Source organism: Aulonocara stuartgranti (genome assembly GCF_965226115.1).
Source record: "Aulonocara stuartgranti genome assembly, chromosome: 13".
Classification (NCBI taxonomy): domain Eukaryota; kingdom Metazoa; phylum Chordata; class Actinopteri; order Cichliformes; family Cichlidae; genus Aulonocara; species Aulonocara stuartgranti.
Window position 1 is genome coordinate 15,236,897 of NC_138949.1, and position 25,091 is coordinate 15,261,987.

At 40.8% G+C, this 25,091-nt stretch overlaps 1 protein-coding gene across 3 annotated transcripts in view; it reads left to right on the plus strand.

The window, feature by feature from the left end:
* The first annotated feature begins 4,575 nt into the window (after positions 1-4,575).
* Positions 4,576-25,091, plus strand: part of slc35f3b (solute carrier family 35 member F3b) — a 51,468-nt gene continuing 30,952 nt past the window's right edge. For 2 of the 3 annotated variants that reach the window (XM_082557784.1, XM_082557786.1), the window contains exons 1-2: positions 9,173-9,393; positions 10,283-10,497. In XM_082557784.1, coding sequence (XP_082413910.1) covers positions 9,284-9,393; positions 10,283-10,497 — 325 coding nt within the window. In that variant the 5' untranslated portion in view covers positions 9,173-9,283. Of the gene's footprint in view, positions 4,622-9,172; positions 9,394-10,282; positions 10,498-25,091 lie in introns of those variants that run through there. The other variant, XM_082557785.1, reaches the window with a different exon arrangement.

Below are 25,091 nucleotides of genomic sequence, written 5' to 3' on the forward strand. Positions count from 1 at the left end.
TTTATGAGCATATGGGAAGCTGTCTGAGGGATCCAGATCCAAACAACCAGATATGAAGTCTCATCCTGACAGTATTACCTATCATGTAAAGTTTGTTTCTAAACAGTCCTCATCTGGTGTTAATTGCACGTCATTTAAGACTGATATATTCCAGCTTAAATTAAACACTCGTTCTCACATAACTTAAAAGTAAAACTTGTTGTAGTAGCACCCAGTCATATATTGCATACTGCTTGACATTTCATCTTGTTTGCTTTTAGAACAATTTTGGCCCTCATATGCTCACAGTGCCGGCACTCAGGGGTCAGGCAGGACAGGGGTGGGTTGGGCTAGTTTGAGGCGACGACTGGCATCTACCCTATAGCACCGCTTTCTGATGGTGGAGCAACTCTATTTATATCCTGAAACACACGCTCAGGCACACAAACACACACACACTGGGACAATGTGAACGCGAGAGGCCTCAAGCACAACTATTCCCCACTGCTAAGTCTGCAACTGCTCTCATTTGCTACAGCAAACACAACATGTTCATTTTACTGACATACAGTGGGTGTTATTTATACTTAAAAGGTACTCAAGATTGATACCACTGATTAAAATCACACCAAGCAATGTCTTTCAGGTTGCAGTTGCTGTGTATATGTAAAGACATTTGCAGATTGCTCCAGTTAACTATGTGTTGAATGAATAAGAGGGGAGACAGACTGACAGTACCAGAAGGGAGGAGAGAAGAGACGAAAGATGCTAATTGGATGATGTAGCCACAGGCGTTTGTTCTCTCACAGCTATTCTGCAGTGAAAAACTATCTCTGTGGAGTGTGATTTTTGGAGGACATCAAGACTGAGCTCACATCAAGATTCGTGCAGGCACTGGGAGAAATTATTTGTAATCTGCTCTGGTTTTCATAGGAGATGAAAAAAAACCCCCATGACATATACTGGCAGTCGGATTAAATAGATATGAATACCCAGGGAATACAAAGAATCTTTTGGGGAAGCAACAGCAGAGGGCTCCTATTCTGTGTTTTCCTACTTTATATCCCTGTAAGGAGGAGGACTCCCTTACTACATTTATTTATATTATATTATCTGTATAGCACTTTAAAGTACACCTTTCACTTTATTAAACACACCTTATCAAGCACTTTATTTAGCATTGCACTTTAAGCATGGATTTGCACACAAGAAGTTTAAATATTTATTGCCTATTTATTGGGAATTTTAAAATCAGTTGTTAGCCTTATTTCAGATCCTGCACAGCTGCTTCTCATCAAGGAATGTGGTGGTTGTCTGTCAGGAGAGAAGAATGGTGATTGAGATTGTGATTAAGGTTTACCAGTAAGGAAAACTAATGCAAATGTGTGTGTGAAATCTAGGAATAAAAGTGGTGCAAATAAGTGTTCGTAAGATGTTTCCCCGGGGGTCCAGACACCATTTAAAGGTTCCGGGAGAGACCATTGGTGAAGAGAGTGTGGTGAATCTTTTTGTGCTCGGGGTTTCTGGGTTTTTATAATATTGGGTTTGGTGTAAAATTAATGTGTGAAATATTTAGAATATTTATGTATTTATTTATTCTAATTGATATATTGTATACTGTGGTGGAAGGTTGGGATTTAAGAATTTACCTGAGAGTGGAAGAATGGGTTAGTCTGTGACAGCTGAACATATTTAAGGCTGCCAGTTGTCATTAGAGAGCGGGGATTTGTGTGCTGAGATTTGATGTAGAGAAGATGCTGTGGACATTAATTAGATGACAAAAGTTACAAAATGATGCATTTAACAACACAACTGCCATCAAAAAATAAGAAGATGAAGAAAGAAAGCTGACTAATTGCCATGTAAATTTCTGATATGATCAGTGTGTCTTAAACTTATCCAATAACCTCACAATGCTCTGATTTACAGACTATCCTCACTCCCCACAACTTGCAAAAAAAGAAGAAATGAATAAAATGATTAACAATTGGCTATAAATATGAAGCCATTTGTCATACGCCTTTCTGGACCTGAAGCATGCTGCTAAGTGTTCCTTGTGCAGCATGGGGCGATTAGTTGTGACCAGCTATCAATAATACTAACATGGCTGTAATGGACATAATAATGTGTTTCAGCTGGGAGAGGCTAAAGTTCTGCCATTAACTGAATGACTGCTGTCTGACTGAATCTATAGAGGCATTTGTTTGTTGACTGTATACAACACGGAGGGAACTTTCTGTGGCTACTTTATTCATTTGTTTGTCAGCAAAAGTAAAAAAGAGAATATCTAATAATGGAAATCAGGGCAGTTCAGTTTTGCCAGAAAAAGAAGACGGTTGATGCCAATCTTTTCGTCCCATCGGCGCTGTGCTGTCTGCGGCACACTGGTCCATGATGCTGACGCATAGTAGCATCAGCAGGAACTCTAATCCTTCAGGAATCTGCTTCTTCTCTCCAGCTGTGTGTCAGCCTTACCAGTAATGGCAGATGAATAACAATTGCACCCTAAAGAAATAACACAGGCCTTTGGAACTACAGGGGTCCTGCCAAAAGTTGTGACAGAATTCAGGGTTTTAAAATCAGAGAATATTTTACATCTGCTTTCGACAGGTGTGGGAGAGACGGTCAGTGGTCCACCATATTACTTTGTTTGTTTCATAACTTCTTTTCATAGCTATGATTATGTAAATTATATTTTAAATACACCTAATTCACTCACACAACAGACAGATAAAGTCAATAGTTATTGATTAAATGATAATAAATATATTTATCTATTTTATTCATTCCAGTTTTAAACTTAAACCTTCAAGATGATGGTAAATGGACTCATTCTTATATATTCTAACTCAGCTATTCACACAATCACTTTTTTTTTTAATGCAAATGCTTTCTATCTAACATTCACACACATTCATACTCCAGTGGATGCATTAGAATGAACACAGATTGGAGTAGACGGGGATCGAACCACCAACCGTTTGAACAGGAGGTGACATGCTCTAACTCCTGAGCCACAGTCACCCCTGATGATGTGAAATGATGCGTGTCAGATTTTGGTAGCAGAGTAAATAGATCACAGAAGATCACAGAAGAAAATCTGCTGCTTCTAATTTGTCATCTGCACATCTTTTAGGGGAGAGGCTGACTCTGCAGGATTGATGACGAAACAGAAAATGTTACAGCAATAATTGATCCGCAAGAAATTCTTCTTGGGAAGAAGGGGCAGCTTTGACTGGATGCAGAGACTGCAGCACACATGACTAGATGTGTTAAGATCTCAGAGAGGAAACGATTAATAACAAAGCACTCAGGGAAACAAAAAGGAAATTAAATATGACCACTCGGAATGAGAAAAAGAACAAGGCCTAAAGAGAAAATCGCACATCAGTCCATGCTACCCTGAGCCTATGCCACTTAAATGTCATGAAAACAATGTTCAGTGCACCACAAATAATGCCTTTCAACAGTAACAAAAACGAGAGACGCCAATGTCAAAATGTCATCTGTTTTTTAATGCTTTTGAGAACAGTGTCAGTGGTACAGTTTCCTGCAGCAGTACAATAAAGGTCAATCAAAGGAACTTGTGAGATGCCGCCAGCACATCACTCCAGAGAGAGGATATGTTAGAAGATAAAGCATATTACAGGAAAATGAGTAGGAAGTTGCATGTGCATCAGAATGGAAGATGAAGAGCTGTTTCTTCAGAGACTGCTCTGCACAAGTTCAACGAGCTTTAGCTCAAGGAGGAGTGGAGAACTTCAGAAGAGATCCCACCAGAAAGCCATATTCAATTACATCACGCACGCATTCATTAAGAGACAAAGTGAATGGTGCAGCGTACCCACTGTTTAGTGATATAAACGATATTTCATCACTGACAGCAAACAAAAGGGGAAGAAAAACAAACAGCTTCACCACAACTGGAAAAACAAAGAAAACTCTGCACAGAACCAAAGAAAATGAACATATTGAAACAGAGAGGATGGCGTGACTCTGCTGCCGGGGACACAGACTGCATTTGCGTCACAGACACGAAGGCATGCAAAATAAACATATGTTTCGTGATGTAAAATGCTTTCTGCTTCGATTGTTTGTGGACGTACCAGCACAAATTGCGAAAGCAGATCTGCTCCGCACGATATGGTCTCCAGCATCCAACTGCACTGCAGATTCATACATAAGAAAAGAGGAATAAGAGACAAAGAACATATGTTTCGTGATACGTGCTGGTTTCTGTTCTGATTGTGTGTTCTGAACGCATCAGGAAAGACTGTCAAAAAACCAGATCTGCTCTGCACCATGTGGTCTCATGCATCCAACCATAAACAAAAAAGACAAAAGACTTTTAATAAACAACGAGGAAACCAGATGTGCCAGTGGGCAGCACACTGATCCAAATCAAGTCAAAGGAGGGCAGCTGGGATGTTACCAGCCGTGCTTTCTCAAAGCAAGTGAGTGCAGTGGAATCACCTGAAGAGGGCTTGATTAGCTTAGAGTCCTATTTTTCTTATGGAAAATAGATAAGGAGAAAATTGTAAGGACTGGAGGCGACTAATTTATTGGAACTGGAACTTAAACAGAGGAGTGCTGGGGGAACCGTTCTGAGACACAGCTCTTCAAGGACAGCCTCATTTGAAACGTATGTAGTTTTAAATGGAGATAAATGTTTTTCATTTCAGCCTCTCAGCAGCTCTTAGTTTGTTTCCTTGAGTCTCTACTGTGCTGCCTTCATAAAAGTTATGAGCCCTGCTGGTTGAAATAACTGTGTAACAGATGATGCCTTCTTTAGCGATGGAGAAATAGATATGTCTGTTTTCATTAGAACAAACCAAAATGCTCCTCGGTCAAACTACAGCGTGATAAGAAATGTAAAATGTCCATAAATCCTCTTAAATGCACAGTAATAAGTGTGACCTTTTTACTGGTTCAGGGTTTGTCTTCACTCTCATCATCGGCCAATCAGCAGTGGCCTGTCGCACTGTTTCCAGGCTGAATGTTGCATTAAATATTGATATTGAGCAGAGACAGGCTTTGCATCATTCTTTTTTTTAATGGTATGAAGCTGGCCACCGAAAGAGGAATAACACAAAAGAGTGAGAAAGTAGATCAAAGCTCATAACGTGCAGAACAGAAAATAGCTCAAATTGAGCTTCTGCTGAAGGATGGGAAAATCTATGACTACTTTTCTATCACTGTATCAGTGCTGCTACTTTTCCAGGAGCACCCTGTATTCAGGGAGAACAGTAATTTTGGATTCAGTGTCCTTTATTTTGCAGTCATTCACAAGGTCCACTGAGAAATGCGCCTTAAGAAAATAGACCTCAGTGGAAAAGAGAAGGTGTAAATCGAGAAATTCTTAGCTGATTTCCATTTTTGGCTGGCTCACTTGCTCTCTTTCTTTCTAGGACACTCGAACAGTGAGGATTCATGATTAATGCACCAGTAACACCTGTGCTTCTCACATTTAAATCTGTTCTCCTGTTGCATTCATGAAAACCACTGCGTACATTCTAAGAGGATTTCTGAGTCCTTTATTAGGACCACAAACTACAAAACAAAGTTACCAAAAAGACTTGTCACTTTAAAAAGGAGAAAAACAAAAACATACTGGGGCAATATGGGTCACCTCACAGCAAGACGTTCCTGGGTTTGAATCCACCAGAAAGCTGGGGACCTTTCTTTGTGGAGTTTACATGTTCTCCAAGTGATCATGCTGGTTCCTCCCACTGTCCGAAAACATGCATGGGGTTAGGTTAACTGATCAGTTTTAAGTGGCGCTACATGTCTCTCTGTGTTAATCCAGTGATAGACTGGCAAACTGCCCAGGGTGTCCCCTGCCTTTTGTCCAGTGACAGCAGGGATAGGCTCCAGTAACCCTGAACTGGATAAGTGGAAGAAAATGGATGGATGGATGGATGGATGGATGGATGGATGGACGGGGGAAATGTGTTGCTTAATTTACACACGCATATCCCTATTAAGCCAAAGAAGCTTTTTTTAAATTCAATTCAATTCAGTTTTATTTATATATCGCCAAATCACAACAAAAGTCACCTCAAGGTGCTTTATATTGTATAGTAGATACAGAGAAAAGCCCAACAATAATATGACCCCCTATGAGCAAGCACTTTGGCGACAGTGGGAAGGAAAAACTCCCTTTTAACAGGAAGAAACATCCGGCAGAACCAGGCTCAGGGAGGGGCGGCCATCTGCTGCGACCGGTTGGGGTGAGAGAAGGAAGACAGGATAAAAGACATGCTGTGGAAGAGAGACAGAGATTAGTAATATATATGATTCAATGCAGAGAGGTCTATTAACACATAGTGAGTGAGAAAGGTGACTGGAAAGGAAAAACTCAATGCATCATGGGAATCTCCCGGCAGCCTACGTCTATTGCAGCATAACTAAGGGAGGATTCAGCGTCACCTGGTCCAGCCCTAACTATGTGCTTTAGCAAAAAGGAAAGTTTTAAGCCTAATCTTGAAAGTAGAGATAGTGTCTGTCTCCTCAATCCAAACTGGAAGCTGGTTCCACAGAAGAGGGGCCTGAAAACTGAAGGCTCTGCCTCCCATTCTACTTTTAAATACTCTAGGAACAACAAGTACGCCTGCAGAGCGAGAGCGAAGTGCTCTAATAGGGTGATATGGTACTACAAGGTCATTAAGATAAGATGGGGCCTGATTATTTAAGACCTTGTATGTGAGGAGCAGGATTTTGAATTCAATTCTGGATTTAACAGGAAGCCAATGAAGGGAAGCCAAAACAGGAGAAATATGCTCTCTCTTTCTAGTCCCTGTCAGGACTCTTGCTGCAGCATTTTGGATTAGCTGAAGGCTTTTCAGGGAGTTTTTTGGACATCCTGATAATAATGAATTACAGTAGTCCAGCCTGGAAGTAATAAATGCATGAACTAGTTTTTCAGCGTCACTAAGAGACAGGATATTTCTAACTTTAGAGATGTTGCGCAAATGGAAGAAAGCAGTCTTACATATTTGTTTAATATGTGCATTGAAGGACATGTCCTGGTCAAAAATGACTCCAGGGTTCCTCACAGGTTCTTTTTAAGAGTAAATCTAATCTACAAAAGTAATATACTCGCTCTCAAGGTTAGAAATGTAACATAAGATGATTTAAGGGAGCAGGAACTATGAAATAATAGTACACCTTTAATAATATTACACCTTTCTCTGTGAGAAAACTGTAGATACTTTTTTCATGACTTACTATTCGACGTGTCACGTAGCAACAAAGCCCACCACAGACGTCACATATTATTAATGAATGTGCTCTATTAAAGTGGGGCAGCTCCATGCAGGGCCCTGCCACTATGAAGGCAGGCTTTGACATTTAATGGAAGGGAGAAATTGTAAGTAACACCTCTGCTTTTCTTGAAATGGCAGGACAAAATGTCAGCTATGTAAAGGTTGATTGGACCTGCTTTTAGGGAAATAAATAGATTGTTTAAGTTTTTTTTAGCAAAAAAAAAAAACTGGGCTAATTTTATGTTTCTTGGCCTTGAGCTTTGGCTCTCATTTCAAGACAGAGCCATATTTAGAAAGGAGTGCAGTGTCCTGTAGATCGGGGCATCAATTAGATCACTATCAGAGGTCTGCTGGAGTGGAAGACGGTGTACTGGATAGCACAGAATGACTGCTTTGATATGTACGACCCGCGCGTCACAGAGATTTTGCCCACATGATTACGTTTTGGCAAAGACGAAAGTCAAACTGTGAGAATCGATTTGGCCTGGGCTGAGCTGTGAAGTTGAGAGGTGCATTATACAAGATGAACTTGAGCCTCTCCTCCCTAAGGCTGTCAATGAGAGGTGTTGACCTCCTTATCGATGACTCGACTCTACTTTTTTTTTGCCTCAAGTAAAGGCAGGTGCCCTTGCCAACCACCTACCACAACTCTGTGTGAGGTGTGGCTGCATTGATCCATGCAAAACCCATCTTCAAAACACAGTCGGCACACTGCAGTGAGGAGCTCACAGCATGCAGATGCAATGCAGCGGGTGGAGAACAGACCTAAGAGGTATGGACAACACTACCCAATTTAAGCAAGGTAGAGTTTCAGTCTCTGCTTGACCTGCATGTACTGTTTCAGTTTATTTAGGAAGAAGAAGAAAATGAAAGACTTCATTTAAACTTCGTCAGATGTTTAGAGAATGAGAATCATGTTTAGGCTGAACAGTGAGGATGTTTCTCATTTAATAAATCCACATTCATTTTATACCTTGATAGTCAGGACTATTCTAGTAAGTTGATTTGAATTTCCTAGTTGATACAATCACCATCAGTGAGCAATTATCTCACTGACTATACTTCTGATTGGATGTAATCAACCACATCAGACTGTTTGGTTCTGTGTTCGTGAAAATAAGCCTCTTCTTGAATTTCTACCACTGTTCACTCAGAAATTTGAAGCACCGGCCTTGCTATCGCCTTAAAACATTGTTGGAGATCTTCGGTAAAGTACTTATGAATAATAGAACAAAGCGAACCCCAGAGGCTTGTTAAATCCGCAGTAATAGTTGCTGGACAAGATAGCCTGGTAAAGATGTTGGCAGCGTGCTAAGAAACATCTTGAACAGCCTGGACGTGTGTAGCTTATATTTCTGTGACAGCCTAAACATTCAAGAAGGAAAATTCAATCTATCCTGTACTGGAAAAACAATGCAGGAAACAAAAGCAGTACTGCGGGACAATGACTGAGATATGTCAGATTTTTGTGCATTTCTGTAGGAAAAACACTTTTGTTTTTGTCAAGACAGTTGGGTTGATTTACTATTATTCTGCTTCACTGTCATTTAAAAAAAGCTTCAGAGGAGTTGATAAGGCTCTGAGACAGAAATAGCTGACACAATTAGTAAATACAAGAAACACTTCACATTTAAAGCAGGTTTATTTGTCTTTTTTTCCACCTTGAGCTTGGGGAGACTGACTGGTCCTGTTTGAACTATTTAGGGGAACTGTTAAAAAAGGAGAGACTAGTTCTAAAGCATTGCAGTTGCTACAACCTATAAGCTGCAAATCGTGCTGCAACGTACAGCTGCCACACAAATGTCCACTCTGCATGTTCCACATGATGATGCTTCCCGTGAATCCGGCAGATGACGCTGTTGCTGTGCCTCCAGGACTCGGCATCATCCAGAGCGCAGCACTACCTTTTAATGTTGAGACAGTGTGTGCTGTAGAAGCCAGGCAGGCATGTGTTTGTGGTGGTGGGAAGAAGCAGGACGATGCTACTTGTTTCCGTAAGCCTTGGTGAGGATTTGGATTCACAGTAGCTGCCCTGCTGCATGGCCCTGAGGATGTACGGCGATGGAGAGGGCACTGTGTGGGACCGGGTCGGACGGCCCCATCGGGACTGTATGTGCTACCTTGGACCTCCTACCACTTTAATGCCGCTGTAAGACATTTAAACTTTTACTAATGCAGTGAAGCCAATCGATAGGAGGCAGGACGACCTGTTGCGCACTTGATTTCATAGCTACAACGATCAAATAAATTGACTTTATTGAGCTGAGATGTAAAAAATACAAAAACCAAAACATATCCAAATCCCGATTGATGCTTTATACTTAACTGCTTTTGCTGCCTCGTAATAATTGTTTGGAGCCATATTACAATTCTGCAATGGTTATACGGTCTGTGCTAGAGATGTCTGCACAGGGGCACATTTTCCACACCAATTTTCTCTGAGTGGGTCAGTAAATCATGTTTTGCTGTCACATTATGCCAGTAGAAGCTGTCAGGTCGTCGTTACTTTTTGCCAGGTACTCCATACAGCAGAGCCATAGTAGTGCAGATTTCGACCGTTCTTCTTTGTGGTTTACAGACAGCACCAAGTATGCATCTCCTTTGCGTGATAAAAGCACATTTGTTGTAGGGTAGGCGCAGTTTTGTGGTCCAGTGCCTACATGAAGCTGTCACAAATGTCGCTTCTCCATCTCTACAAATCACTCGAGATCGATTCATTAGTTTCACACTCATATAAGTCTATAATAGGCGCTGCACAGTGCATAGTATACAACAAGTGCAGGAGCAGTCACTCTTGCTTAGTGTCTTCACAGTGTTGCCGCGCGCAGGGCCACTGAAGGATGATGATTTCTGTACTGTACGAAGGAGGCGTTGCAGCGGCCCTTAACCCCGGTCTCCGTGGAATATGCAACACCGACTTTCCTGTTTTACCCAAGGAGAAGTCTTACATCATCGACTCATATACACGCTTTACGGACCCACTTCCCTTTGCCAACTGGCCCCACTTTGTCTCAACACCCCTTGTGCTCTCTTTCCAGCGGGATGCGCAAGTCACCCGACGTGAGCCCGAGAAGGCTTTCGGACATCAGCCCTCAGCTCAGGCAGCTCAAGTACCTGGTGGTTGACGAGGCTATCAAAGAAGACCTCAGATCCTCCCGCTCAGTTGAGGACATCAACAGCGCGTCGATAGAGGAGCGAATATTGCGCATCACCGGATATTATGGATATCAGCCTTGGAGTGCAAGCTACAAGAGTGAGTTACATCTGGAGCTGTTACATTTCTCTAGCTGTCATGAATGGAGGGGTTTATGTAGTGGCCAGAGAGGTCAGGTAGCCCAAATATAAGTACTACCAGATTATAAAGTCCTTCTTATCTTGGACACTGGCTTGGCTTTCAGACTGTGCTAATGTTGAGTCTTGACAGATTTAAGATCAGCCTGGTGTGTTCCCTTGAGTCCAACCCTCTGTGGTGGTGGTGACTCGGAACTTGGTACTATAGCATGCCCAAGCACTGTACACTATGAGGCCTTCACAGAGAAAGCTCATCAGTCGGCATCTTCGTTATTATTTACACTAATATGAATGCAGTTTTGTTCCATTTAGAGAATTAACTGTGTTTCTGGTTGCTGCAGAAGGCGGAGCTGATGTTTGCTTCAGTGGAGCTGGCTGAGCTTGAAGTCAAACAGGGAGAATTTTGCTCAGAGCAATTCATTCTTTGAAGAAAGAAAAGTTGCTAACGTGGCTTTTATTTTCATCTTTCATTTCCTTCTCTGCATAGCTTCACTAGATTTGCATATTTTCTTTTACACAGAACATCAATTGCTTGTAACTGCTCTGTAGCCTGTTACTGATGATGGCTTGATGATGTGCTGGATTGCAGTCTTGCTTCACCTGCTCTGTGGCCTCCTGGACTTCCTTGGCATGGTAGTGTCATGACAAACCAGTTTCTCTCCATTTATCTTAATGAATGTTTCACTGGGGTGACTATTTAGTAGATAACATTATGCTGACTGACACCAAATAGCTGGAAGGCACTTTTTTGTAAATTTCACAAGAGACTGCAATGTAAATCAGCTGCAAGGCTCCTTTAAAATTCACAGACCTATGGCCACCCTGAACTCAGAGCACTATAAAATTCAAAAGACGGCTTCTCTTCACATTCAGATATATCCTTACAAAAATAATATCTATATACGTAGTATGAAAAAAAATATGCATGCGGTCCACATGCGGCCATCTGCTGCGACCGGTTGGGGTGAGAGAAGGAAAACAGGATAAAGACATGCTGTGGAAGAGAGACAGAGATTAGTAACAGGTAGGGATGGGTACCGGTGTCCGGTGCCATGATGGCACCGGTTCTGACATAAACGGTAGTAACCAGACTGAAAAGCAGCGCACATTTCGGTGCTTTATTTCGGTGCTTTTTTTTTCCTGAGCTGTGATACACTTCTAGCCAATCATTTTACGTTTCCGAGGATAGTAGGCGGGGCCAGGTACGTACGTTCAGTTAGAGCAGAGCTACAGATTAAAAATGTCCAAGGCGAAGCGGTCAAAAGTCTGGCTTTACTTCACAGCAAAATATGCAAACTCAGCAGCCTGCAACAAGTGCTTTAAGCTGATACTGTGATACTGTCAAAGGAGGTAACACCTGAAATCCGATTAAACAGCTGGCGACGCATAGCGTTTTTTTTAAAAGCCGAGAAATGCGCCGTATTTGATAGCTTGCGGCGAGACCTCACACCGTGCACGTCGGGTGGGTTGCCAGTTATCGGACCCGGAGCAACATCCCCCAAAAACCCGAAGAATAGAGTCCTGGCCCCTAGCCCTGCCAGTGTAGCAGAAATGATGAGGATGATGATGCAGCAGCAGCCGTTCTTCTCTGCATGAGTAGCTTCATGTTGTTCGAGTGTAATTTACGTTGAGTAGGCTAACCACGTTATTACATTAATGCATGTAAGGTGAACTAGCAAACATCATCATAGCTACATGTGGCTGTCTTCTTGTTTGATGGCAGATACTCCCTTCACCCTGGCCAAAAAGGCTAAAATGACCAAAGAAAAAGTGGGAAACAGTTAAACATGAGAGGTTTTTGGACAAAGTTTGTGTTTTTTCCATTGTTTAAGCACTGCTTCCAGCCAAGAGTGATAGCATATATGCCACATAGCTGCAGAAAAGGCACATATTGTTATCTTTTTACAAAAAAAACCAGCTGAACATGAGAGGTTTTTGGACAAAGTTTGTGTTCTCCATTCTTTAAGCACCGGTTCGAGCACCGTTTAAGCACCGGCACCGTTTCAAAAGTACCGATTTGGCACCGGTATCGGATAAAACCTAAACGATACCCATCCCTAGTAACAGGTACGATTCAATGCAGAGAGGTCTATTAACACATAGTGAGTGAGAAAGGTGACTGGAAAGGAAAAACTCAATGCATCATGGGAATCCCCCGGCAGCCTACGTCTATTGCAGCATAACTAAGGGAGGATTCAGGGTCATCTGGTCCAGCCCTAACTATGTGCTTTAGCAAAAAGGAAAGTTTAAGCCTAATCTTAAAAGTAGAGATAGAGATGTGAAAAAGTAACTGTCCTAAACCTAATAACTGGTTGTCCTAACCTTGGCCCAGTCTTTTTTGCTGAATTGTTTGAATTCAGTCACATTGAAGGGTTTTTGAGGATGGACGACTTGTTTAAGGTCATATCAAAGCAACTCAATCACATTTAAGGTCCGCCTCCCAAGCCTTCAATGTTTTGAACCATTCACAGGTGGACTTGCTGGTTTGTTTTGGATCATTATGATATATATTTATATATACCATCTCATTAATCCAGTGTGATAAGTTGCTTGGAGAGATAGACTTCCAGTTTAAAAGAATAAGCCACTTGGCATCATTCCTAGATGCAGAGCAATGCAGGTTTTGATCAGATTTAGTCAGTCTTCATTTTTATGTAGAAGTCTTGTCCACAGATGAGTAAAACGGGTTTAAGGTTTTGTCTTAGAATTTTGAAAGGTACTCTGGGAAAGTCAATAATTAGCTGGAAAAAATGAATAAATGAAAACAGATTTTTCTTATTTTATTCTCTGTGCCAAGTGGAACTATCACTGTGAAACCTCAGCTTTCTCCAATCCTGTAGCCCCTGTTCAGGTCAAGGGACTCGGCGCACAGAGCAGGCACGGGTCGTGATCATGCTCAGTCGAAGGAGAACATCTGTTTACAGATTCACTATTAAATTTCTGCCTGTTCACATGCGGAGTCATCCACAAAGAAGCATAAAGGGGTAACAGGAAATGAGAGGGCAGCAGAGCAGTGCTTAGGTAAACACTGGGTACCCTGCACAGCTTCTTCTGTGAACTATTCTTCTTCTTTAGTGCATTCATTATTAAAACACTGCTACATGTTTTAGTGATATGCATAACATAGAACACACTATAAAAAACCTAGATACCCAGAGGACTTTAAAATCATGACATATTTATTATTTTATTATGTAAATGGTCTAACAGTGGAGCATGTACAGTATAAGCCCCCCTGGACAAGTGTATTTTTGGCTTTTTACCATCTCCAGTACAGTAGATGCAGCTCCTCTTGCGTAACATCGCATCCATAATTGAGGAGGACGCATAGATCATCACACACCTGCTCCTGAAGTCCAGCTTGTGCTTATTGAACGGGTGGCGCTGCAGTTCAGCTACTGAAGAAACACTTTGAAGATGGGGAAAAAAAAGAAAGAAAATCCAATCTTGTCTCTGCTCTCAGTGTCATCCAAAGTGGTGCAGATTACTGCAGAGAAGTGGTGGATGCAGAGGAGTAAATGAGTGTGCAGGTCCAGTGGGTTTTGACATAGTATAGTGTTAGGATTTGGTGCTTCATGCAGAGGGACTCAGAGAGAGGAGAGAGTTTCAAATGTATTGCATGCATGTGCGGTGTAGCTGTATAGCTGTCGTTGTTGGTGCTTGTGTTTTAAAGAATTAATCCTGATGACAACAGCCCAAACTGAAGTACAGCTGTAGTGCTCGGTTCTCAGTGCTCGCTCTTCCTTGTAATGGAAATCCTGCCAGTTGAATGCCAAATCCGTTCTGCTGTCAGCCCTTTCTTCTTCTCACTCCTTTTATCTGCTGTTAATTAGAAGTTGGGAAATGATGACTCCTACCTCTGCGTAATTAATCCAGGGTCTGCTGTGGCCTGCACAGTGCGTCATTGTCTGCGCTGGCCACAGAAGAGCAGTGCCTGGGAGCCGGAAGAGCAAAGTGTAAATGGGGTTGTGCGAGTAATTAGGAGGCTTATTTTGGGCAGCTTGATATACAAGATGAATACAGATGGCAGCTCGTAACACTGATACACACAAACACAACGGTTCAGTAACTTCTCCAAACCACAACATGTTGATACATTGGACTTGTGTTTCCATTCACTCTGCTCATTGCCTTTAGACATCATTAAAAAAACTGGTGCCTCATTAAAAACAAGACTGGAATTTAATCTTGATGCTTGGCACAGATGTAAGAGTCAAGAGTGAAAGTGTGGAAAACTTAGAAAGGAAGAAGTTCCTTCTATATGTCAGTCCTGTGGTTTTAGGGAGCAGTGTTATATCTAGTTATAAAAGTCCTGGACTGGGTAATATCCTGTGGCCTCTTTTCTCACCTCTTTCCATTTCTCGGTCACATTAAACAAAGATTCCTTTAATTTTCTGCCGGTTTTGCATGATCACCACATTATTCTCCCCAGTGCTCACTTTCTTATTACAGTCAGGCCTAAAAGTGCCGTAAAATCCAGCAATGACTCGGAGAAGTTAGTTACATACTTGGAAGAGAAGTATGTCTCAAAAAAATTGAGGAAAACTGTCAAGCTGGTTGCAAAACAACTAACACAGTTGTATTTTTTTTGTCATCTTTGGAATATTTTTTTAAAAATCCAATCTTTTTCGAAACACTTAGAGACACGAACGTGCTCGTACGTGCTTTTATTTCTTCGCGCCTTAGCAGAAAATCTGTTGAACGACTGCAGCTGGCAGACTTTTAACTAGAACAAAGAGATGGTATTACATCACTGCCCCTCCCATTTTGGTGTTTTTACGCTGTCTGCCAGTTTGTTTCCGAATCAATTTTAATACATTGATTATCTTTGAGACCCTACGTGGCCTTGCTCCCAGCTACACGCCTGACCTCTTAGCACCATATGCACTTTTGTTTTATTCTGTTGCTCTTGTAAAGCACTTTGTCACATAGATTTTGAAAGTGCTATATAAATAAAGTTATTATTATTATTTTTATTTATTAATTTGTTCTAATGGATCAAACAGCTATGTACTCTATAAACTGCGAAATTTAGATTTTATATAAAAGATAGTTGTAGTCACCCTGACATCACCCACTGGCGGTCTAATATGTTAATCTAGCATAGAAACATATGAGAAACGTGTTTACTGAGGCAATAAAGTGAGATCTAATGTGCTTTCTAACAAAAAATACATAAAACTGTGCTTTTGCAACCAGATAAGTGCTCTTTGCCGCTTGCACATCGTCATTGCATTTCATTGCAGACCTGGAATTGACCTTTTTTTGTACTAGCCATGCAGACTATCTGCCTAAAAATAAGAGGAAAACTAAAGTATCAACCAACTAATAAACATGATTAAAAAGTTATTTTCCTTAGGATAAGAGAGGTAAAAGGAAAGGATGGACTTTTAGAAGTGGAATCACAAAATAATAAATATATTTGTGTATGTACTAAAATATTGCAAGAGTTTTGAAAACCTTCTTTTGTGAGTATAGTGGCCTAAAGATAATACTGTAGATAAATATATTACATGTGGAGGTATATTTTTAGCCAGCTTCCAGGAGCAGGACCACAGTTAATACTGTCATAAATCTATAAATGCCTACTTGTCCTGCACACCTGCTTAATCTCAGTTTAGAGTTTCCTACCTTCCCCCTCCCTGACTCTTTTTTTCTTTCTCATGGGGGGATTCCCAGCAACACTTGGCAGCTGCATGCATCATTTCTCAGCATCACACTAAAGTCTGCTTCAAAGATCAGCTGTGTGCAAGCATTAAGGCTTTATCAGTGAAAAACATGCAGTAATGTGTGTCATCTACACCAAAAACAAGGTAATTATCCAATAAGCAGAAAATGTGAAACGAGCCCGTTTACCGCCAGCAATCAAAACAAAGGGCAGCGAATCTGCTGAACACTGTTGAGAGCACACTATCTACACACTCTGTGCAGTTTCTCCAGGGTCAGCGCTCCTCTCATCTGCATTAGTGAGTCACGTTAACCAGAGGCACACAGCAAAGAGCTGATGACTCATTTTCAAGTTCTAATTTGTGTTTGTTTTAAACCTGATACTTTGTCCCCGGGAATAAACACCGATGTTGATAAATTGCATGAAGTATTTCAGCAGGATAAAGGGACAGCTTTTAAAGGTCATAGCTGATTATGATCACTTTAAGTAAGCGAATAGTAATATTGTGCTTGAGTGTGCTAAACTGATGTGTTGCTGCAGATATACGGTCAGTATTTAACTGTTTGTTAGAAATGGATACAACTTTGTTGATCATTAACATCGGGCTGTGAGACTGCATCATTGCAATCAAGACTGTGTGAAGGGACCGGTTCTTATAAAGCGCTTTTCTACTCTACTTGAGCACTTTTATACAACGTGTCTCATCCACTCATTCATAAGAATTTTTTTCCTATCTAACATTCACACACATTCGTACGTAGAGCATCCTGGGGTTCAGTATCTGCACAGGTTTTCCTAGTTTTGAGAGCACAGTTACATCAAACCTTATTATACAGATTAAAAATACAGTATTTCATAATGGATCTGTAGTTTTTATTTGGCAGCATTGCTGATTTACAAGCAACTTAAAAATGCCCAACGACTGAACCAGTTATTGACTGACCTTAGCGTGGCATTGACACACTCGGCATCGCTTTACCATACCAGGGGGCGTTATATGTTTGGATTACATACGGTCCAGATACAAGACTTTGCTGGTAGCAAAGATGCACAAAGCCATGGCCATATAGTTTATGGTGCATGATTATCCACAAAACTAAAGAGCCTTTTAAAAAATGCACTATTATCTATTTTCTGGCACTGTAGTCATGCAAAGTCTGCGTACACCTCTTTCCTATTTACCTATTTAATGTGTCTGGAAGTTATTTGTTATATATGTTAATGTATTTGTGACTGAAGCTTTGTAACAGAGAGAGAGCTGCAGTTTTATTGCACAAATGTCAGTGATATACTCTTGAAACTTGAAGTCCAGCCACTCCCAGCCACAGGTTCATCTGGCTTAGACTTTACTCTTAAAGAGAAACTGGTCTGTACCATCACTGCTGTTGATCTCAGCATACAGTATGACACTTGAATGCATGTATTGTGGTCTTTTGCAAGGGAAAGAACAGCTATGAATGCTGCAAGGTCTGGTAAACAGACTCATTTGGCACAATGTTCATGTATCAGCTGGTCTTAGCTGTGCTTTCTGTTGTCTTTAAAAGATGGCGAACAGTTAGTGCTCTGGGGCTGGAGGGTTGTATTCGTGCAGCCCGGGGGGAAGCAGGGATAAAACATTACAGTGAAAGCACAAGGAAGCTGTTGCAGCTGACGGATAATTTTTCATGCTAACACTGTACATCACTATTCACAATGAAGCAGCTTCGCTCTTTGTCCCTTTTCTCAATCCCAGGATTAATGGACTTGTTTGACATTTTGGGAAATTTGCATACTTTTTTTTCACCTAGGCATAAAACCCCACATTTTCCTGCCTCTGTGTTTTGTACAGATTTGTTTACACAGACATCCGTTTGGGTAATCCTCTTACCTGACTCTTAGGAAGAATGCGAGTAAGCACATTTCACCAAATGTCAAACTGTTCCTTCCAGTGTTACCTGATGATACTCGATGTGCAAGCTACTTGTGAATGTGTGAGACAGACTTGCTTCCTAAGAGAGGAACAAAAGCCACGAAAAGCCTGAACAGATCTGTCAGAGAAAAAGAGCGTGCTTTGGAAGAATAGCAACAATAAAGACTAACAGGATTAATCTATTTCTATATCTAGATGATAGAGACCTCCTATACACCCTGCATAACGTGTGATAGGCCACGGGCTATGATAGGCCAGTCTCTGCAAGAGAAAATGATCACCGCTTATCACTGGTAAAACATTTGACATCTGATTCCTTTTGTCTAAAATTGCTCAGAGGGGAATAATCATCAGTGAGCACTGCACAGGCAGCGCCTTTAATCTGTTTTGAAAGCGATATTTTGGTTTTATGGCCTGCTTAGAACGAGATTTAATTACCGTATTACAAGTTTGGACTTCAACCAGCCGAAAGGTTCAAATTAAATAGAAGGATGGCGGTGGTAAACTGAAATAGATAAGATTATACAGATGTAATACCACATCAGAATCACACTTATAAGGAGCACGCTGCTGTCAAGGCAAGTCTCTCAATCTCCTCTTCCATCTCACAGATTATTGGCACGCTCGCAGGAGTCTCACTAATGAGTGAGTGTAAGCAGTTGATTTTCTGTGGACTCTAGAAGCTATGAGCCACCAGACATCCAGCTATCTCCCTGGTTCCTCAATGAGTTTCTCAGTGATGAACGATAACCCAATGTAAGCTTTGAAAACTCCCCAGATGACTGGTTTTTATGAGTGTTGCTGTGCTTTAAAGTCTCAGTGCAGTATATTAATGCATAATTGAAAGAAAATGATCTGTACTGTGATTAAAGCAATATCAGTGCATCTCAGTTGTCTTTAAAACATGCAGAAAGATTCAGTTTTATGCAAAGTCTGCACAGGGGGATTAAAAAAGCATCTTCCTTGATTTGGTTCAGATGGTTTCATCTGAACTGAAACTTTTTGGTGTCTTCCAAGAAAGTCAATTTTCTGTGAGAAACACTCTTCTATATCATAATGGGAGGATTTAAGTATTAAATTAAGAGGTCTGTAATGGGGCTGTAGTTGGATGGTGAGAGATGCGATAGCCGAGGGAGTGAATCTTCCCCGTGCATGTCACTATAAGTCATTATTATAGCCTTCCAGCCCTCAGCGCACAAAGTATCCAACGCTGGGTCAGGAAATCAGGCAATTAAAGGAGCTGCGGACGTGGATCAGAACTGACAGCCAATGGGGGAGCGCAGAAGGAGCCAGGAAGGCTTAAACCTCCTCTACCCTCAGGGAACTGACTGGTCCACATCTCTCAGCCCACTACATGTACAGAGCAGCTACTTAATCAGATTGCTTATTCAAATCAAAGAAAGCAAAAGCCTCCATTTGCCCAAGTATCACACCGTCATTTAAAACCAGTACTCTGACAGATCAGTTCACAGGATGAAAATTGTGTTGAGAATTTGCTGCTATTATTTCTTTATATTTTGTTTCCAAGGAGTCAGACTATCTTGTAACTTTTTAAAGTGGCCATGAGCAATAGGTCTCCAAGCTTATAGAGGGTTTTTTCCACATTTTTCTTTGGACATTGGCTACTTTTCACTCATTTCAGTCTAATTCTTGTACCTGACCATTTTCAGAGGAATTTGAGTTTTGTTTTCCTTCGTTAAACAACTTAACACTGACCTATGAATCCCTCAAGCATGGAAAAAGTAACTCAAAGGACGGATCAATCTTGTGTCTACACCTAACAGACAACTTAGCAAAGAACCAATGTTAAATTGTATATTTAAATACCTGCAAACAAGCATGTTTATTTAGTGAAGCCTATGAAAAATGACAAAGATAAGACAGTTTAACGGGCATGAAGGAGAGTCCTAAAGAATGATATTAGCGAAAAGCTTCATATATTGGCGTGCCATGTGGACAAAGGAGAAATTGTAGATGAACAGTATCTAAAATGAACTCGAGAAATACGCGGAACACCTCCAGGGATCTGCCATTCAGTTGATCCATCTACTGTTTGCTGAAGCTTTATCAGAAATGGTCTTGAGTCGTTCTTAAGGAAGGAAATCAGAGAGAAAAGGGCGAGGTATTGCAAATTCCACAAGAACTGGATGGAAATAACAGTCTTGTGGAGTGATGAATACCAATATGAAATTTCTGGCTCAAATATTTGTTAGTATGTATGGTAGATTTTTCCACAACACTAAATGGAACACCACCTCGAAAGCATTTAATGGGCAACAGCTTAAATTTTCAGCATGGCAATGATCCCTAACATACTGCCAATGCAGTAAAAACATACCTGGGGGGAAAACCCCCACAGTGTAGCAATATTAGTGATGGACTGGCCTCCCCAGAGCCTGGAGTGCAACAGTATTAAATCAGTGTGCCATCATTTTGACAGAGAAAGGAAGAAAAGGCAGACAACATCCGAAGAAGAGCTTTGAATGTCCTTCAAGCAGCCCGGAGAACTATTCCTGAAGACTACTCAAAGAAACTACAAGAAAGCTTGGCTAAGAGATTCAGTGTTTTTGCCTTATTTATATTCTGTATTTCCATATAGGTTCCAGCAAAATGCTGCACCTATTTCCCATTTTCTTAGAGAACTTTAGATAATATCAGTTTAATGATTTGTGCATTGAATTAGTGAGGAGCATAGTGTTTATGACAGGCTATTGAGTTTACTGAGTTGTCTGCTATTTTTAAATAAGAGTTTTACATTTCCCCAGCTTGAATATGATCATTATATATCCTGGCTAAATGGCGTAAATGGTCTGAAAATCAGATAAGCCCTGAAATGCAGCGCACCTCTCTTTCCTTTCCACCCTTGAATCCAGGGTAATTACTGCAAAGAATGAAACATGATATTTTTCGCATATCTTTCTTATGCTACGCTTATAATGAGGAGACTACCCTGTAATAAGATCTACTTTCAATTGAAGGATGAATTGCCTCATTTAGGAAACTCCATCAGCAGCTGATGAAGAAAGCAGCTCCTCCATAAATGCTATAACACGCACACAAAGCTGTGCATTTTACAGCTATGGGAACACAAAGGCATCAAGCTCTATTTTTGTCCAGCACTGACTGCTCACTCACTGACTGGCTGTTCTCGGTGTTTGAGGTTGGAGTGAAAAAGGGGAGCTGGAGGAGAAAAAGAGTGTGAATATTACACTGATGACAGCACGCACACCTGCTGGTCTTTTGAAGGCTCTCCAAACACCTTCTGCTGTAGTGGATGGGATGATAGGTTTTACTAGTGTTCAGAAAACCAGTTTGATCAGTGGTGAAAGCGATCAAGCTGGACCCGGCAACTAATCAACACTTCAAAGACAAAGACTAACAGATCAGAAGCTAAATAATAAATCTCTTTTTTTCGTTTGGTCTCTAACAAGAAAACACTTTTCCCTCCCTGGGAAAGGCTATTATATTGTCGCTGCTGCAACTGACAACTGTTTTTAACTGCTGCTTTCTGTTGTTTGAGCCTGTTCCCCGTCTTTGCATTATTAACCACAGACGATAGAGCCCTATGCCCAGTTTTTGTGAGTCTGTCAGGCTCAATTACGTTCAAGAAAATCACCAAATCTGGGTGTAATTGAGGTGTAGAGTCTCAGGTGTATTGTTTCACTATTATTCTCATTTTGTGCCGAGAATGCGCGCACAGCTGTCGGGAGTCTCCATCGCGCCATTTGGAACAAAGATGAAGATTAGTTGAATCCCTCATCTAAGGTCTCATGTTAAAGGCTGTTTCTGTCGGAGCACCGAGTGAAAGTTTTCAACAGGTTCTCCATTTCATATGCAGGATCCTAGGCTTAGCCGCTGATTGTCAGTGTCATTTAAAGCCGATGTGCAGGATATGACTGGCAGCGAGCCAGGGTGTTTTCTAATTTGCATGTTTGGGGTTTGATCACCTGCCTATAAGTGTCGAGGAGACATAAATAACTCCTCACGCCTTCTGCAACCCTTTGAATCGACTGTGGTTTCCCAGTTTTTCAGTGCTGCATGTCAAATTAGAGAGAGAGGGTAAAATGCTTATGCTTTATGCTTGAGGGATCAATAAAACTATATCAAAAGTTCTGGGGATAAAAGACAGTCAGCGAAGACTTATTTTGAAATTCGACTTGCCAAACTCTATTCATGTTATAATGAATCTTTTATTCAACTGCAACTTGGTGTAAAATAACTTTCAGTGTGCCTGTGCATGAAAGCTGCTGATACATGAAGATTCCTCACATATCCAGGGTGTGACAGTTATATCTTATATATCCATAATGTACTTGTTATTTCTTTATTACCCTGTTATGCAGTTTTTGAGTTAGGGATATGATAGCGATTCTATTTTTTTTAATAAGCAAACCCATGAAAAGGTGAATACAAACATGAATTGTCTCTGGAGCTGCAGTGTGATATTGCTTTTTTCTCTGTGCCAGACTGTGCTGCAACCATATGTGCAACATTTGATTAACATCTACTGTGTCAAGCTGTTTCAATTAAGCTGTTTGACCTTTTAAATTCATTTTGCTAATACCACATTTGGCTGCCAATAGAGTAAAATCTAACGTTATGTTCTTTTTTGGTACTGAAAGCTGTAAGGTTATCGTTTATTATATGTATATAACTGTTTTCCATTTATAGAAACTCATTAAAATTCATCTGCCTCTGTTTTATTGTGTCGATCTGGAGTCTCTGTAGCCCTTATGTCACCTCACCTCAATGTCTGGTGGAAAAGAGAAAGAAACACAAACCCTCAAATACAAAATTGGAGTGATTCCCTCACAGCATGACAGAGCTTTAACCGTGTCCCCAGAAAGGACAAGAAAGTGAGTACAAAGAGCTGACATGGCTTTTGTTACTATTTTTACCTGTGTGTGCGTGTGTGTATTAATTTAGGATCTTGTCTTTTCTTCACCATGTGCTAAAGGTGTTTATTGGTTCTTACACAAGTGAAGTGTACAGGTTATATGTGTGTGTGTCTCTGTCTGCTGTTTCTTGTGTATGTGGGTCAGTTCATCACCTTTCATTACTGCTATTCCACTTTTTTTTCTTCTCCACTGCTGGGCTGTATTTGGATTTCTTGGTCATTTTTCATCCACAGTTTGAGCAAGTGTCATTTATGTATCAGCGAGTAGATGTGGTCACAGTGCCCCCTGCAGGCGCGAGGAGCACTTTGCAACGTGAGGATGTTACTGAGCGTCTAAACAACTGTTATCAGCAGGCTAGTCTCAATATTTTCAGTTCATTTATTATTTATACATTAAAACTGGAATTTAAAAATACTACATGGCAGCATTATATACAAAATATGCTATTTGGTGCATGCATTTAGAGACTTAGCTTTGGCGTAAGAGCTCATCGCCTTGATATAATATTCAATTTTTTAACAGTTTTATGCTTAATAAAGGCTCATGTATAATAATGTTTTAGAATTTCATGCCCACACGTTTCTGGTTTGGGTAACAGCCTGATATGAATGCAAGTGGCAACGAGATGCTTTTGGAAATGCTGCCCCGTAATTACAGCAATTTAGAGCAATCTGAATAATTTCAAGCACTGCGGGATAAGTGCAGTCAAAAGAAGAGCAGCTTCGGCAAAAATAGCTGGTGACAGCTCGGAAAATGCATTAAAAAAAATTTTTTTTCTGTTTTTTCTCTTTTTTTCCCCCAATTAAACACCGGACGGGTTTAAACTGAAAATCAGTTTAACATGTCCCAAAGTTTACTTTTTCCCCAGCTAAGCTACCCAGTAAGGCTTAGAGAGGAATTAATCATACTGTAACCTGACAACAGAGGGAGCCAGTGCCATTTAGTGGAGGTAAAATATCTTTCTCAGCAGACATAAACCATCTCCTAAGGGAAACTTCTCACTCTAACCGGTAAGCGTGGTACAAGGATTAAAGTCTCTGCTCATGTAGTGTGTCATGGTTAAATAACTTCCTCGAGCAGAGGAAGCAAATACAATCATGCAAATGATGAAACCAGAGCTCGCGCAGTGGTGAGGTAACCTCAAACCAAACCTGCTCTTTTCATCAGTAGCTTTGTTAAGAAATGTGATGAAGATGGCAGTTAGAGACTAGGACGATAGAACCGGATGCTGAAAGCCATTAAAACAGGTGCACAATATTTCTGTAAATGAGAATAATAACAGTGATCTCATTAATAATATTAAGCTCAACCCTCAAAAATGCCTTCTTTACATCCTGCTTAGTGGCTACACACCTGAAGCAGAAATTGAAGCTGAACCAACATTACGATGCCTACTGCATCTCTTATATCCTGTTCTTGATTTCACTGATGTTTGCCATAAAAAGATGAATGCTTGTTTTATTTCTGTCACTGTCTGTCACATTTATTATATGTGTAAATAACAGATGGGTCGTTATGTAGGTGAAACAATATAAATTCAGTTCAGTTCAGTTCAATTAAATTTTGTTTTTAATAATGTCAAATCACACCAGCAGTTGCCTGAAGGCTTTATATCGTAAGATAAAGAATCTACAAAATTATGAGAGAAAACCCCCAAAAATAACATGACCCCCTATTAGCAATCACTTGGCAACAGTGGGAAGGAAAAACTCCATTTTGAAAGGAAGAAACCTCCAGCAGAACCAGGCTCAGGGAGGGGCCATTTCCTTTGACTGGTTGGGCATGAGGCGAGGGAGACAGTGTGTGGAGGAGAGCCAGACATGAGCAATAACTAATGCTTAAATGCAAAGTAGTGAAAAAGGCATGGAGGGTCAATGGCTCAGTGCCCTCAGCAGTCTAGACCTATTTCAGCATAACTAAGGGAGGATTCAGGGACACCTGACCCAGCCCTAAGCTTTAACAAAAAGGAAAGTTTTAATCCCAAACTTTAGAGATGATGTCTGTCTCCTGAATCCAAAGGAGGAGGTGTTTCCACAGACGAGGGGCCTGAAGCTGAAGGCTCTGCCTCCATTTCACTGTTA